Source organism: Lineus longissimus, chromosome 5, assembly GCF_910592395.1.
Source record: "Lineus longissimus chromosome 5, tnLinLong1.2, whole genome shotgun sequence".
Classification (NCBI taxonomy): domain Eukaryota; kingdom Metazoa; phylum Nemertea; class Pilidiophora; order Heteronemertea; family Lineidae; genus Lineus; species Lineus longissimus.
Window position 1 is genome coordinate 2,851,569 of NC_088312.1, and position 14,718 is coordinate 2,866,286.

Here is a 14,718-nt window from a genome sequence, read left to right on the forward strand (position 1 = left end):
GATAGTGATGAAAAGTGGTACAGTCCCAATCTTCATGTCTAAAATCGGAGACAAATCACATCTGGGCTTCTTTAATATACCAGACCTGATGAAATGTAAAAACCAGTAATCAGTATGATAAACATTAATAGTAAAAGGTGAACAATAAAGTGACTTAGATATGGTTACTATATAGATCTCAAGGCCAACTCCAATTTGCTATCAGTTGAACTCTAGAACTCTACTGTTGTTTCCCAAAATTCAAACAACGGATTATCATAAAAGTTGCTTCAAAGTAGCTTCATGATGAAATCAGAAATGAGACAACTGAGCGTCTCAATTTTGAGATAAGAAGTGATTTACAGCAATGCACATTTTGTCAACAAAATTCTCACCCCTACGCTGCCTAGCGAACTTCTCATCGTCTTGCGAACTTTCCTTGTGGCCAATCCAGACTGACCTTTCATTTTACAGTAAGACACGGTATGTGCCTTGTCCCCTGTCGCATGACACCTCGGACACACGTATTGCCTTAAAACAGGACACTGAATGTTCCCTTTTTTGTCCTTAAGGGAATGTTTACTACAGAATTCTATGGTCTCGCCGTTTTGGCGACAAAATCCACAAGGCTGTGATACCTTCGAGTATTTTCTCCGCGGCTGTTCTGACTGTTCAGATTGATATGACTTGCATTGTCGGAGCCAATTTTGCACCTCTCTTCCGACATTGTCTTGCGCTGGTTCTCGACGTTCTTGAACACTGGGGACAGGCTCATTCCAAATCCCCCAAATATCGAAACTAATGTCAAATGGATTCTGAAAGTACTGCATTTAGAAAATTTGAAAACTCACTGTGTCCTCCCGACTCAAAATCATATTGTGAAATGATGATCACTTGGATTCCTATCTCATAAACAAAACGAGCTGCGGAGACTGAATGAGTCACAACTTGTTGCTTGGCTGATCAAAGCTATCTCCCCGCCACGTGCAGTGACTAATGACACAATCTTTATTTTAAGAGGGACAATTGGCGTCGTTTGAAGACACCTGTGACGTTTTTCCTCAGATGTAAACAAAATGATATCAAATTTCAGTAATTGATACCCCATTGTTGATATTGGTTGTCTACTGCTCGGGTGGTAATGTTATTTCGCTCAAAACCTCAGCCGCTCCGCCCGCCCCTCGGTTTTGGCCCATCAATACATGTGCATCGCGGCCAACGGACCACTAGATAACTGACCATGCATTCTCGAGAAAATTCCGAGAAGGCCTATTTGAAAATATCTCTTTCAGTTAGTTCACTCAGCGGAGAGGTATATATTCTGTGACCATACACAACAAGTATGCGCGAAATGAAAAAAAATTGTTCATGCAGATAATCAATTGGGCTATTAGTCTATCTGTGGTGCTTCCTTTTATAGTCGCCTTACAGTGTTACCTTTCCAGTCATTGCGTGTTCCCCCAAAAAGCCAATTAACTTCGATGTTTTCCAAACATGGTTGTGATCTGTCGGTCAGTAGGCTAAGAACTGCGATCTTCACCGCATACGCCACCAAAGTTAGACTGACATGATGCAGAATCATTACAATTAGCTGATATAATAAATAACGCAGCGAAATGAACTAACAGTGGCATCTCATTCATATCCCAAACAAGGTATTCAAGGAACTGCTTCGGTCAAGTATCGGTCGTCGAATTTTGTGAATTATTGTGGATCCATGGACTGAGATGCTCTTAGTACATGTATTTGCTGTGTTTTTCTGACTTTTTGTGGATATCCATCGATAAGTGAGGGGAAAATCTCTGTGACATCTGGATTGTCTCGTCCGTCAACGTTTGGCAAACAAGACACCCACCAAGCAAAGCTAGCCATCTTCCGGATATAGCAGAGGACCTTTGTCGTCTTGGTTCATTTTCGGCCTGCATAAAATGAGGATACGCATCGGATTCACATTGCGTTATTTCATTTTTGCAGTTGTTGTCTTCTCATTTGTGGATATCATGATGTTGGCGAACGGTCCCGGGCCATGGGAAAATATCAATTTGAAGATGAAGCGGAATTCAAATGGATGCTCTACTATCCGTACGAGTAATGCAAAAACTGGAGATGCCTTGTATAATTCGAACTTTTCTTCTCTGGAATGCGCAGAAGGTCAGTCCGTCTATCTTCACACTGCCTTCCTGGACAAAAGAGCCCGAGGGAAACCAATCGTCCGGATACTTGCCGTACTTGAAAGTGACGACCTTCCCGAGCTTGAATGTGCATTTAGGTTGGATAACGGGACTGTCCTTCAAGTCGATGTGGAGTATTACGAAATGTGTGAAAACCATCGACGCCAGTATGGATCTTTCATGCTCTTATGCCCCATTCCTGTCCGTTTCTACACGCCTTGTTCCGTTACTGTTGAACATGCTCGAAGCAATGGCACGGGAGCCCACCGCGTAGTACTCCCTCTGAGAATGCTCACTGGCACGGGAAGCCAAGAGAAAAAGCACAAATTCGGCGTATGTGTTCCACCTATACACGGCAACGTACAAAAACAGAAGCTGGTGGAATTCATCGAGCTGACATTACTCCTCGGTGCTGAGAAAATCATCTTCTATGACTATAAAGCGACGGATGCTGTTCGAGATGTTTTACGATACTACGTGAAGAGAGACAAGGTTTCCCTAGAGCCTTGGCCGTTACCTAGTAGCGTCGACCCAGAGGTCAAAAGAATTCCACGAGGACAAAGAGTCACTGTAAGACCCGATACAAGGAAAGTCCATAACGTCACAAAAAAGGCAAAAAGATTTTTTCTTCCTGGTATTTGGTACCACGGGCAAAGCCTTGCAATAAACGATTGCCTTTACAAGTACTCGAACGACTTTAAGTACTTGAGTTTTAATGATATTGATGAATTCATCATACCGAAACATCAGAACACATGGGAAGAGTTGATTAAGTCGCAATACAAGGACGCACATGCTGGGTATTGCTTTAATAGTGCGTACTTCGACACAACTCTTCGGAACAATCATGGCGGCATTTTGATAAGCCAGAGGTTCACTACTAGAGCGAAACCTGATAGTCAAAAGAGGCGAAAATGCATCGTTCGACCAGAGCGGGTCGTCGAAATGGGAATCCATCATGTTAGTAGGACCACAGATGAAAAATACTTCGCCAAGTCTGTAGATTCGAACTCCACCCTTTTACATCATTATAGAAAGTGTGTTCTAGAATCGAAGACACAAAAGTGTAATACGTTTGTTGAAGATAACCGTGGCGTTCACTTCGGTCAGAAGCTGCGAGAAAATTTCGAGGCCACCTTCCGGAGATTGAGCTCTTTACCAAAACAGACTAATTCAGGATTGTAGCGTTGTCTTTTATTATAATTTACCTAACAATGTAGAAGGTTCACTTGACGATTAAACATGTTATTGAAAACATATGATTATCAAGAGCGATATTACACTGTTTACAGTTTCCGCCCCCTAGTGGGCAAGTCAAAGCATCTGTATATACGCAGCATTATCGTATTCTTTGAATACTCATGACCAGGAAGGCATCAAAATAGTCCAAAATGTCATGTTTTAGCTGCACCCCCAGGTGCTTCCACAGTGTCCTGAACAACACTCCCGGTCCTTGGCGCACCACTGTCCACTCGGCTTACACGTTACACATCTGAAATCAACAAGAATTTGAGAGTTAAAGATGGAAAAGACTGCGCGGCAGTTTTGGCCAGATGCTTTCATCGGCGTCTGATTGGCTGATGACATATGACGTCATTTGTTGGCTGTCCCAAAGTGCTTCACAACAACTACCACAGTTTTCATTGCCAAGGAGGCATGGTAGATACTGTGATGACCCCAGGATGGAAATACATGTATATACCATTCATCCCTGCAGGCCGAAATATACCTTAAGTATACTCTGATTTCAATGAAAATGTAATAAACATCAACTTACGTTCCTCTCTTGAAGAGGTCCCATTTTCCACAATACAACCACCCACAACATGGCTTGATAAACGTTCCAAGGCAACTATCACCTAAATCGTAACAGTGGTTACTCCCAGCGGGCAGTATTTCTCCGGTTTGGACGTCATCACCCTCTCCTCTTTTGACCGATGTTGCATTCGTTGTGGATATGTAGATAATAATCAAAACTGTCAACAATTGCATTGTTGCTGTTTTGCTGAAATTGATGACAAAAGTTGCAGTTATTGATACATGTATTTGGATACTATATCCGCATTACATTTATTGTCCTGGTAAATTGGAAATAGATGAACAACCCTCACGCTATGGGAAAATTAGCTGGTCATCGTACTCCGGCCGCTTTATGCCGATCTACCGTCGTTGTCCTTCATCCTTTAGAATGGATGCTCACCACCGGTTAGTCGGCATGGACTACTTTCGAAAAAGGCACTTCTGTAGTAAAAGTTGGAGAAGATGACGCTTACCCCTCCAACCCCAAGACCTACATGCAGCAGCCCTGAGGGAGTTTCATGTACACCGCTGATAGGTGATGTTATGAATCTTCAAGCTCAAGATACTATATAGCTGAATGAAATCACTCACCAAAAGTTATCCATCGCAAGCATCGGATCCAATAGATGAACTTCATCATTTGCATGGGTTTATAAAGTAGAAAGCAAATAAATAGTGGTCACAACTGCCAATCATCGGCTGCTTACATGAAATTTCACGGAAACTGTGTTAATAGTGGACACCTAAATGGGAGCAAGGTCTAGTAATAGTTTATTGCTGATTGCTGATTGATGTTGGGCGTCTGACGACCTTATGGTGACGTACAAAGACTGTCGAGGAAACCCCTTTCGTCATGCTTAACATATTATCATATTTTCCCCTGGGGAATGGACAATGCGCTAACACAGCATCCGGAGTGTAAACTTGCCTGGCCCGCTTCTCAATACCGCAGGAAGTTCGGACCGGGTAAGCCTCTCGCTCGGTCTGATACTCGAACACAAGCTAAGCCTGCTGATCTCCAGAATAGAGGCCAACAAGAGTGATCCACATCACATCGCTGGGTTATTAAATTGGGTAATTGCTGCTAATATCATTCGATTAATAGTGACTTCATTGTATGTACTCTTATAGAGTTTTATTGTGTCCTGGTTTTGTTTCTGTGAACAAATGAATAGGTGTATTGGTATTGCTTACTTAGAAACAACCGCTACGTGAAGTATTCCTCATACAAGTATGCAGACACTGAAAACTAAGATGAAAGGAGCGGTTTCCGTCATTGTGAACTGTTTTCACTAAACCCTTACCCTAGCCGACCATTACTGATCGGAAGGTGTTGTTGTTGACGGATGGCCATCGCAAAGAAAATTGTAAACTAGTGGGTGGCAAATCTCGATATTTTATATATATGACGATGGAGTGAAAAACCCTGAATCTCAGGATGTATGGTTGACCGGTCTTTTCACATGGCTTAGAAACCTACTTTCTCGCATAATCCAACTGTAATGTAGTACCTATGAATTGAGTAGGATTTACTTGTAACGGGATTTCTCGAACGTAAAGTATGAAACTGTCGTTGTTTCAATCAGATTAGTTTTGGTAGCTTGTAGAAAGTTTTGCCTTATTACTTGAAGATCATTCGAAACTAAACCATGATAGATACATGTTGACCTTGTAGGGGCCCTGAAGGGAGAGACCTTTTCAGTGTTTGGATTATTTAATGACAGGGTGATGACATGGATGATGATGACAAGGTCGTAATGACATGTATGATGTATAGTACATGTAGTGCAGAGTAGGCTTACTCGGTCAAGGATACGATCAAGTCGTTTAGAGAGTACATTAAGGCAACTTGACGGGAAAAAACTGTAAGTATATGTAGGTATCATGTGATTGATCATTATACATATTTCGAGTTCCAAGTATTAATTAGGAAAATCGCGGTAGGACGAGTCCGGTCCAATGCGTCCGGAGTGTACTCTATCCGTACCAAAGCCATTTGAAGTTCAAGTCATTGTCGTTCTCTAAAACTATCTAAACACAGAATACAATGGGACCTGAATATTCGCAATTGAGGTCATGTACCACACACAGTTTATATAAACGCTAGTTGGGGTGCACAATCTAATTAAAATTCGATTTACTAAAATCAATAATAACATGTTATAGTTAGACTAGTGTGGCAAAATTGCGTTGTATTTCGACCAAGCCGTCATCGTGATGTATGAGCAGAAGAAAACTTAAATCCGTATACATTTAATATCAGAAATTGCTTCGTCTTTCAATACTTGTCAATTGTCTGGTAAATTTCATCATCAGGAATTTTACTTTGCTTCGTTTTCTACCTTCATGTACATGTATATCCTTTTTAAGTTTTCACCATCTTACGCCTTAAGTTTATGTGTGTTACCGTATTTCCATGTTACCGTGTTACCGCGTTATTTCTGTGTTTTTTCATTTTCATCACCCCGCAAAGATTCGCCCTTTTTCCCTTTCAGAAAATGGTCCGTTGGCGGTGTCCAGGGTATCCAGAATGCCCCAAGATCTTCCTCTACGCAGGCGCCATGAAGGCACATCTCCAGGCATGTCCTCATGCCAAAAAACGACGCGTCAATACCGAAAAGGGGGACTATGAAACCATGCTGACTATCATACAATTTGTTGAGGACCAACAGAAAGGGAATGTGACTTGCTCTAGGAGATTTGTTCCTTCGTTCCGCACGGATTCAAACTACTGAAGGACTCTTAAAGGAGGAGGTCTTGAAAGTTACCTATTGCTGCTTCAAGGTACTGTTGTCCCACACACTTCCTCTGAAGAGGGGACAAGTGGTAGCATGAATGAATCAAAACTGGTCTTTATTAATTCTTGGTGGAATCAGAGTCTTTATTGAAAGAATCTGGTGGAATCATATACAATCTTAAGCCATTAAAGGGGTCTGTGCTTTCTCTCTCACAGTTTCTTCCACCTGTCTTCTTAGTTGTACGTATCACACACCACAGAACATCAAAATTGCCCCGAAAGCAAGTACTCAGTCCAGGTGGCCGATTGTCAGGGTTGTGACCAACAGACAGGCTCGTGGTTGCCTTATGAAACTTTACACACATCGGGCCTGTCTTGGACAAATTTCAATTTCAACCAACCATTTCTAGGAGCAGTGCAGTATAAAAGGTTTAAGTGTTCAAAGGTGCTGCCATCTGAGCAAAGAAAGTGGAACTAGGCACTTGGCTGAAACAAAAAATGTCTTGACTTTCTTCAACTTTTCGCACACGTTAGGATGAAATTGAAACATGAAGTTAAAATGAATATATGTATAATTTATAGCTCAAACCAATAGGTTTTCGCTATCAGTAATAAATCGATTAATTTACAAATGTATCACGATAAATAAATGAGGTCAGCAGTTTAGGCCTGCATAATTATCATACATTGCGAGATATTTTATCAGTGCATTGTGGCCTAATTAATGTCAAATGATCTGTATACAGGTATACACTAACCATGTCATTGATCAAATGGGAAAAGACAATGTCACATGCATGAGCTTGATGTTTATCAGACCAACGGAAGACGGCTTATACCAAGGAGGCCACTGAGTCCGTTCTAAAATTCTTGGATATACATGTACATGCCACTGGATATGAAAATCATCATCGTGACCATGCACAGAAGGCTTTTTCGGACCTGATGCAGTTTACATGTACAGCGTCTAATATCCACAGACCTTTGGTGATGTGGTAGTTACATTATTTTCACTTGGCAATGTGTAATTGTTTCGTAAACTGACATCCATACGAGAAAAATGAATATTCACGAGTCCGTCCGCCAACTTGTGAGCCAAGTTCGTCGCGGTAGTGGTGACAACCGGAGTAGAAGTGACCCGAGGCGTGGCAGCGGAGACAAATCACGGCACAACAGCGTGGATACCTCCCCGCACCGTCATGGAGGCAGCGGTGATAGCCAGACGCGTACACGTCTTGGCAGTTCCTCCACGCTGCCGCGCCGCTCACTGGAAAACATCATCAGTCTTGGTTCACGGTCCAATAGTCGCGAGCGGTTGATTTCAAATTCCGATACTCCGCCCAGTCCGTTGTCGCCGCTGATCAGAAACATTGCAATGTTCGGTGCACCTCCTGGATCACCAACGTTACCTCGTACCGCAGCCACAAGCACAGTCCCTCATCAGGGACTCTCCTCGAAGAATAACGAGTGGACAGAGTAAGATTCTTTACTTCAAACTCTTGCCTTCAACAACGGGCCGCCGTTGGCTATCACACGACAGAAATTTGCTCTCAAACATCTGAGTGACCAACCTCCATAAGACATGCATGATGGATCTAGCTACCAATATACATATATATGACAGTCTCCGACTCGTTAATTGAAACGCCCATTGCCATCACTGTAAAATCAATGCCTTCGCTCAACAGCTTTGATGGTAATATCGTTCGTTGACATGGTTCCAAAGCTATCACCAAAAGTTTCTCGAAAAAACGATAAGATGGTGTAAATAAAATAGGATGTGGTTATGGGTATCTTTTCACTTATTCGTCCCACCACCATCATCAATGACATAACTTAGAGTATTTGTGCTTGCAGGGTACAGACGGCCCTGGTAACTCTTTTCCAGAGAAAGAAGTTGCCGGACAACCAGCTGTCTTTTCTACTAATTACACTGAGGTAAGCCCGTATTTACGTGTACCGAATGTTAGCTTATTGTATTCTTTATTCAAACAAAATTAACTTTATCAAGGTTATTTTGCAGGAAGATGGTGAAATCTGAAGTTGGCGGTTTTATCTACGACTTCTACAAGGTAAGCATTTCTCAACAAAAAAAATTTCTTCAAAAATATTGGGCCTCAGCCGGGAATTGATGCTGAACCGGGGACCTCCCGCACCCAAAGCGGGGATCATAACTCTAGACCACTGAGCCGTCATGAATGATTCAACAGAAGTAGGCATATTGTATCTGCTTGGATAAAATCAAACTAATTTGTCTTTAGTGCGGGTTTGGGGATCCCAAAAACGATGTACGCGATATCTGGTATGATTTTGAACAGCCGATTATAATGAACAGTTCCAACCAGAACGACTTTGATGAGATTGGTAGAAAGATATGTACTTCTCGATATGATATTAGGGCCTGGTTACTCCAAAAAGTTAACTCCTTCAGTTAAGCCATTAGATTTAACGCCAAGTGGTATATAATCCTATACCATATTCATTGTTGTTTTCTTTAAAGAACCAGTTGATGAAGAAAGGGATGCAGATTTTGCGGAATAGTCTTCAGAGCGAAGGTGAGGCGGATTGTATTTCTTTATTAAACAAGACTTTACAAAGGTACCTTGTTATATATAATGTTGTAATCATGCGTCAAGGACCTTTCCCATATCAGCACAGCCCAGTTCTCCGTCGATACTTTGAAATAAAATACTTGAATACAGTGTGGACAAATTACAGGGAGTTTCGATAATCGTATACATGTACATTTTTTTTCAGGTGAGGAACTTCTGCAGGAACTCGGTGACCTCTGGGACTGTTTCTTCCGCGAGACCCTACCGACTTTACAGATGCTTCTCTTCCCCATCGAGACCATGGAACTGCCCATCAGAAACCTAACATTGATAGGCTTTCGTGATAATGTGGTGCTCAAGAAAGACTTGGAAGGTGAGTAATCGTCCTTTGGATAGAGAACTCAAAGATTCACCCAACGATCCTTAAAATATTCCTAAAAATCGAGACATTTAAGCTTTCCTGAAACCGCTCAGTCTTTTTCGGCGGGCACAAAATCTTTAACCTCATCGGTGCTTATAATGTTCTACTTTGCCTTCCAGAGATTTTGATAGAAGTCAACTCTTCCGTTCCTCCGTCCATTCGGCAAATGTTACTGGTGCTACAGGTAAATCATACGTCAGCCAGTTTCAGGTGAACAACAAGAAAAAATCTGACTTGGAATTCGCTCGAGTACTTTTGCACACTTTTCTATGGCACACTTTGAAAATCTAGAACATTTCTCTACCTTCAAGCGGATGTTGGATGATGTACAATCAATCGTCAAAAAATTTGCCATATCCTTACTTTTAAAGTGTCTTGAATCTCATTTGTTTTAGGGTATCCACGATGACGACCCACCCAACGAGAATTACCTGAAATTAGAGCGCCTTGTTGGCTGCGTGATAACGCCACATATTGGCTACAAAGGCGTCTACATGGAATGCCAACCTGAACCGACCATCAAGGCGTATACACAAGCTTATCGGAAAAAGTCTTCTGGGAGTAAGGAGGCTATTGTCAGTTAATAGTCTGTTGTCTTTAAACAAAGCCCGCTCGTACCAAGGCGTAAATTCCCATTGTTCTGCTGTCTTATCAATGGGTTATCTGGGCAAATCTTGATGACATCGACCCCCACGAAATAGCTTACATGAGAGTCGATAGGCCTATCACCGGCAAGGGCAAGTAAACGTTCATGTAATGCAAGATTGTCTTGCGTTTCCAGTGCGTATACCCGAGTTCGTACATTTCTCTACCGGAAATGTAAAATACACCAAAAATACCAATCGTGGCGTCGCAGCAAGGAACTATTTGCTTGTTTCTTGCGTGTAGAAACGGGATAAACATCGTTTGTAAATTGCAAGACGCCTTCATTTCATCAACATTGTTCTTTCAGTTGCTCCAAATCCAAGCCAACTAAATCCAATGTATCAACGATCACAGAGCGTTGATTTCCTAAGCCAGTCTCCGCTGCAGGCATCAGGTCCGCAGAGGACGAGGCGGAATATGCACATCCGACAGGCGAGTACTCCTGCGGGGATCATCTTGGAGCCTCTGGTCGAGCGAGTGGAAGCAGGCCAGGATCACTATCACCGACGCCATAGTATTGCTTGCGAAGTCGACGTTTTTGATAATGACAATGAGAATCAGTACTAAATCAAACATTCGAATTGAGTACCAAGTCAAACATCATCGAAAAGTCGTACAAGTGTCTTCCTCCCCTCCCACATGGTGTTGGCCTGAAGTTCAGTACGCTTCCCCCTCACATCACATGTATAGGTAAATGGTCAAAGTTTCCCGATGGAGCCCACCTCCGGGCCGTATTTCTGAGATCCGAAGGAACAGGGATACGGATAATCTTTTGTGTCATGTATAATGTTCTATACACTTAATTGGTATGTTTTATTTAATTATTTATTATGCATATCACATGTTAATGATTACAGACATGTTAATTCTTTATCACAACTTTACTTATAGGTAAACCACTCTTATTGCTTAGAAACGGGACTTTTTCATATCGTCAGAAATATATTTACCAAAAAAACAAAGAATACTTTGTCTCAAGCGATTCTGTCGGTTCTAAATGTCGATTTGACAACATGGGTCTGTTATCAATGTCCTTTCATTGCGAATTCACCAAGAATTCCTGACGAGGGCCAACTGACTGATCTTTATACGCGATATCTGATCGCTGCACGATGTGTCCCATGGTGAGACGTCTCTTGGCCCACGATCTGCTCGACGTACTGGACGGGTCTGCGAGTGGTGCGCCGATTGTGTCATTTGATAAAGAAATGGACGATTTGTCCTCAAGGACCGCTAGAATAGCCGCCTTCTTATTATGTTCTGAAGCCTCAGTAACCTGCCGAGTAGTCTTCGAAGAGAACAGCCGCTTTGCTGCATCCAGTTCGGACACTTTGGTCTGGTGAACTTGGCTGTTTTGTAGCACCATGTGGGTGATAGGATGGACAACAGTGAGACAGGCGAGTCCCTCGTATGGCCCGTACTCGCGCCTGGGAAGATGCTGGTTACGGTGGCCCTGTAGCTCCAGGGTCGGTAGTCGCCGTTCGCTGTCGTGCTGACCAGGCACGGCTGAGGTTGTTGCGCGGCGGCGGCGGAGTAACATCTGAGTTTTTGGTTTGGTTAGTAATACAGGCAGCGAGAAGAATGGATTGGCCCTGGTCTCACGTTTTGATTGGGGGATGGGTTCAGTCCTGGTCTGAAATTAAAAGGATTAGTCTGTTTAGAAAAACAGTTCAATGCTACCCTTGCAATGCAAAAAACAATCGGCGTAATTAGCTCTTTCCTAAGTCTATATACCTTCGAGCTGTAGCCACACTACAGGTGGCCCCTACTTTCATCCTGATGTAAGTGTTGAGCATTGGTCAAAGCACTAGGGGGAAGAAACCTTAAGTCTTACCTTGTCGGTTTCTATGTTATCTCTCTTTGTATCTTCGCCGTCATCTTTCTCCTCCTTTGTCCTCTCCTCCGTCCTGGCATGTTTAGAGCGTGTCCTCTTCTGGCTCGACATCAGGGTGCCCAACCGTCGCTTGAATCTGAAGCATAGAATCACGCCAAGTAGGTAAACAAGAATTTTGAAACATTCTGGTCATAGACCATCCGTTTCCAACACTCCGGACGCTGTGGACCGGCCTCGTTCCTCACCCACAAGGAGACCAAATTAGAATGACGCGATGGGCTGTCCAGGGAGTTTATCCGTAACCATGTTCGGCCGGATAAGGGCAGCTGCTCTTGAATCATGGCGTTTCCCTCAAGGTTAAATGAGTTTACTCCAGTCGTTATCAGGGATAACCACTCTCAAATGTATCAATAACATTTCTAGTTCTTCAGCACGAATTGAAAAAAAGATAGAAATGGACTTACTTCTGTGTTGCCTTCTGTATGGCGTTATTCATCTGTCTCTGGTAGGTGGCCTTCTCCTTGTCAAGTGAGCTGACTTGACGCTGCATCTCCCTGCCTTGGATACCATTCCGCAGGTCAGCCATCGACTCAAGCTTACTATCATTCATTGTTGCTATTCTTTGATATAAATCTCGACACACAGTTATCTATTGATGACAATGCATGATACGTATATCCCGTCAAGAATCAGGAATTATTACTCCATGGTATTCTCACGCGCCAAAATCATTTGAAGAAAAAAAATCCATGTTCGAATTGTTATGTTTTCCGCTATTTGATCCCTTTGTAATGCTAGAAATTCCATATTGCAGATCCGAAAGGTTTGAAAAGGTTATCAAACTTTTATCTTAAATCATCATCGCTACATGATCGAGACACATACTTACCGACATTGAGTTCTCAAGTGACAAGCACTAGACGTGTTTTTATCGTTGAAATATTGAACCTAGTTACTAATTAATAATAAAAAGGGTCCAAATCAATGGGTTATGACCTTTTCAGTAGCAGGACCTGTTATTACGTAGTTGCCGGTCAGGTGATGCACCTCTGGCACTAAATACCGTTCCACTGAAGATGGCGCTGCTATCGCTCAGCATATATGTACAGGAAATGTACACAGCCAATGCACAGAGTACTTTCTTTCGACATTTGCATATACATGTACATGTACGTGGGCATTTATACCAATAGTTTCTAATTATTTATGTACAATACAATACTGTACGCACTTGATAACCAATTATCAAACACAAACAACTTGATAATTAATGCATCTATTCCCTGGGTATAGGCTACTATTGCATGTAAGAAATAGGACATATTGAAAGAAATACGATTGATCATGCAGGTCAATAATTGTTTACTGATATGGTTACCGTTACCAGGATGACTTTCAACGATAAAAGTTGCTTTAGCGTTTGAACTTTTCCTGAGAGGGTTCCAACGCTCGAGGGGCGTTCTATGCCTAAATTTAAAGGCTGGCTACCCAGGACAGCGTCGATCTCTTTTCCTTCCCGGCATCGGACGTCACCTAGTATCACACGATACACGAGAAACCATTTAAAAATCATACATAAGTGTTTAGCAGCTACCTTGAGATGGCGTGGTAGAGCTTTTTGTAGTCAGCATTTATCTAAAGCCAAGTGTGGTACAGTTAGGTGTAGCCGCGGTACAAAATCCAGTTCTATGCACTGTCAGGGTTATAACTGTACCACTGACTTTGTCGTGTATGTTCTTTGTATTGTTCGCATGCTTTATCTCATGATAACAGAATTCTCAATGTTTGGGCTCATCCAATGGCAAGCCTGCTGCTATGAGGTGCTGCCATCTGCCTCACGCTAATACGCTCATGATAATTGGATTGAATGAAAATCCTGAATAGAAAATTGGCAATAAATAGGAAAATTATCAGATCAGTGTCCGTTTGAAGAGGGTCGAAATAGCTTAAGGTGTAATTAGGCTAGGCGCTATACAAATTTAGCCCTTAGCCATGAGGGGTCACTCGCTAGGGTCATTACATGAAAATAAACAGGGTAAACAAGATTCCCTTTGACTAAAGATGAAAGGGCTACCGCCAAATGGAAAAGAAACACTGCTTAGTCCGCTATGTAAAGATTTGGATGTGTTATGTTCTCTTACGAGGGATTAGGCGAAAACACGGAAACATTCGGTCTATAGTCAGGTTATGATAGCGCCCACAACAAGTTGTCTTGAAATGTTCAAGCAACACTCAGTATCAATAGAGTGGTTTAGAACCGTCAATGATAAACGTACCGACTCGGCGACAGTAGGCCTATGGTACGTGTTGATCCTTCCGTCTGCTTCCGTAAACCCAAACATGGCGGTATACTCGAATCGGCGGTTGTCCACGGAGGCAAAACAGCTCGTTTTGGCGACAACTCGCCGTTCGGGGATCGTTGGCAGACGGTAATGGGGTTGAAAGCTACCTCTCAAAAGCAGGGCTCGAATAGCACGGACCATGGCCCTCTCTATTTAGCAGACAAGATTCCGACAGGGTCAGAATTACCTCAAGACACTGTAAACACGTATTGATCAGATAAATATACAAGTTTCTTC

The 14,718-nt window shown here is 42.5% G+C and overlaps 3 protein-coding genes and 1 long non-coding RNA gene across 9 annotated transcripts; 2 read left to right on the plus strand and 2 right to left on the minus strand.

Annotated features, from left to right (window-relative positions):
• Positions 1-1,907: 1,907 nt before the first annotated feature.
• LOC135487710 (beta-1,4-galactosyltransferase galt-1-like) lies at positions 1,908-3,300 on the plus strand. The gene is made up of 3 exons (XM_064771767.1): positions 1,908-2,687; positions 2,763-3,110; positions 3,235-3,300. Exons 1-3 carry the CDS (start codon positions 1,908-1,910, stop codon positions 3,298-3,300), a joined length of 1,194 nt encoding a protein of 397 aa, XP_064627837.1.
• Positions 3,301-3,329: 29 nt separating this feature from the next.
• Positions 3,330-4,614, minus strand: LOC135488716 (uncharacterized). Its single transcript, XR_010447019.1, has 3 exons — positions 4,542-4,614; positions 3,928-4,155; positions 3,330-3,642 (listed from the first exon to the last, which is right to left on the minus strand). It is a non-coding gene; the product is annotated as an uncharacterized LOC135488716 (long non-coding RNA).
• Positions 4,615-5,442: 828 nt separating this feature from the next.
• LOC135488506 (proline-rich protein 5-like) lies at positions 5,443-11,272 on the plus strand. 6 transcript variants are annotated; one of them, XM_064773143.1, is made up of 10 exons: positions 5,443-5,509; positions 5,675-5,815; positions 6,446-8,163; positions 8,545-8,625; positions 8,699-8,759; positions 9,188-9,242; positions 9,445-9,612; positions 9,780-9,844; positions 10,056-10,239; positions 10,613-11,272. In XM_064773143.1, exons 3-10 carry the CDS (start codon positions 7,748-7,750, stop codon positions 10,870-10,872), a joined length of 1,290 nt encoding a protein of 429 aa, XP_064629213.1. In that variant the 5' UTR covers positions 5,443-5,509; positions 5,675-5,815; positions 6,446-7,747; the 3' UTR covers positions 10,873-11,272. The 6 variants fall into 6 exon arrangements, with proteins under 6 accessions (XP_064629213.1, XP_064629212.1, XP_064629210.1 ...); XM_064773142.1 differs by lacking the exon at positions 5,443-5,509 and having other exon boundaries at positions 5,570-5,825; XM_064773140.1 differs by lacking the exons at positions 5,443-5,509; positions 5,675-5,815 and adding an exon at positions 6,087-6,169.
• A 69-nt stretch (positions 11,273-11,341) lies between these two features.
• On the minus strand, positions 11,342-12,749 carry LOC135487711 (uncharacterized). The gene is made up of 3 exons (XM_064771768.1): positions 12,604-12,749; positions 12,140-12,275; positions 11,342-11,938 (listed from the first exon to the last, which is right to left on the minus strand). Exons 1-3 carry the CDS (start codon positions 12,747-12,749, stop codon positions 11,342-11,344), a joined length of 879 nt encoding a protein of 292 aa, XP_064627838.1.
• Between the last annotated feature and the right edge of the window lie 1,969 nt (positions 12,750-14,718).

Excerpts from the sequence above, each read along its gene's own strand:
- LOC135487710 (XM_064771767.1), top strand. The coding sequence starts at position 1,908 with ATGAGGATACGCATCGGATTCACATTGCGTTATTTCATTTTTGCAGTT. Across the intron at positions 2,688-2,762 it reads CTAGTAGCGTCGACCCAGAG|GCAAAAAGATTTTTTCTTCC; the intron begins GTCAAAAGAATT and ends GTCACAAAAAAG. Across the intron at positions 3,111-3,234 it reads TCGAAATGGGAATCCATCAT|ATAACCGTGGCGTTCACTTC; the intron begins GTTAGTAGGACC and ends CGTTTGTTGAAG.
- LOC135488506 (XM_064773143.1), top strand. The coding sequence starts at position 7,748 with ATGAATATTCACGAGTCCGTCCGCCAACTTGTGAGCCAAGTTCGTCGC. Across the intron at positions 9,845-10,055 it reads AAATGTTACTGGTGCTACAG|GGTATCCACGATGACGACCC; the intron begins GTAAATCATACG and ends CATTTGTTTTAG. Across the intron at positions 10,240-10,612 it reads GAGTAAGGAGGCTATTGTCA|TTGCTCCAAATCCAAGCCAA; the intron begins GTTAATAGTCTG and ends TTGTTCTTTCAG.
- LOC135487711 (XM_064771768.1), bottom strand. The coding sequence starts at position 12,749 with ATGAATGATAGTAAGCTTGAGTCGATGGCTGACCTGCGGAATGGTATC. Across the intron at positions 12,276-12,603 it reads ATACAGAAGGCAACACAGAA|ATTCAAGCGACGGTTGGGCA; the intron begins GTAAGTCCATTT and ends TCTATGCTTCAG. Across the intron at positions 11,939-12,139 it reads ATAACATAGAAACCGACAAG|ACCAGGACTGAACCCATCCC; the intron begins GTAAGACTTAAG and ends TTTTAATTTCAG.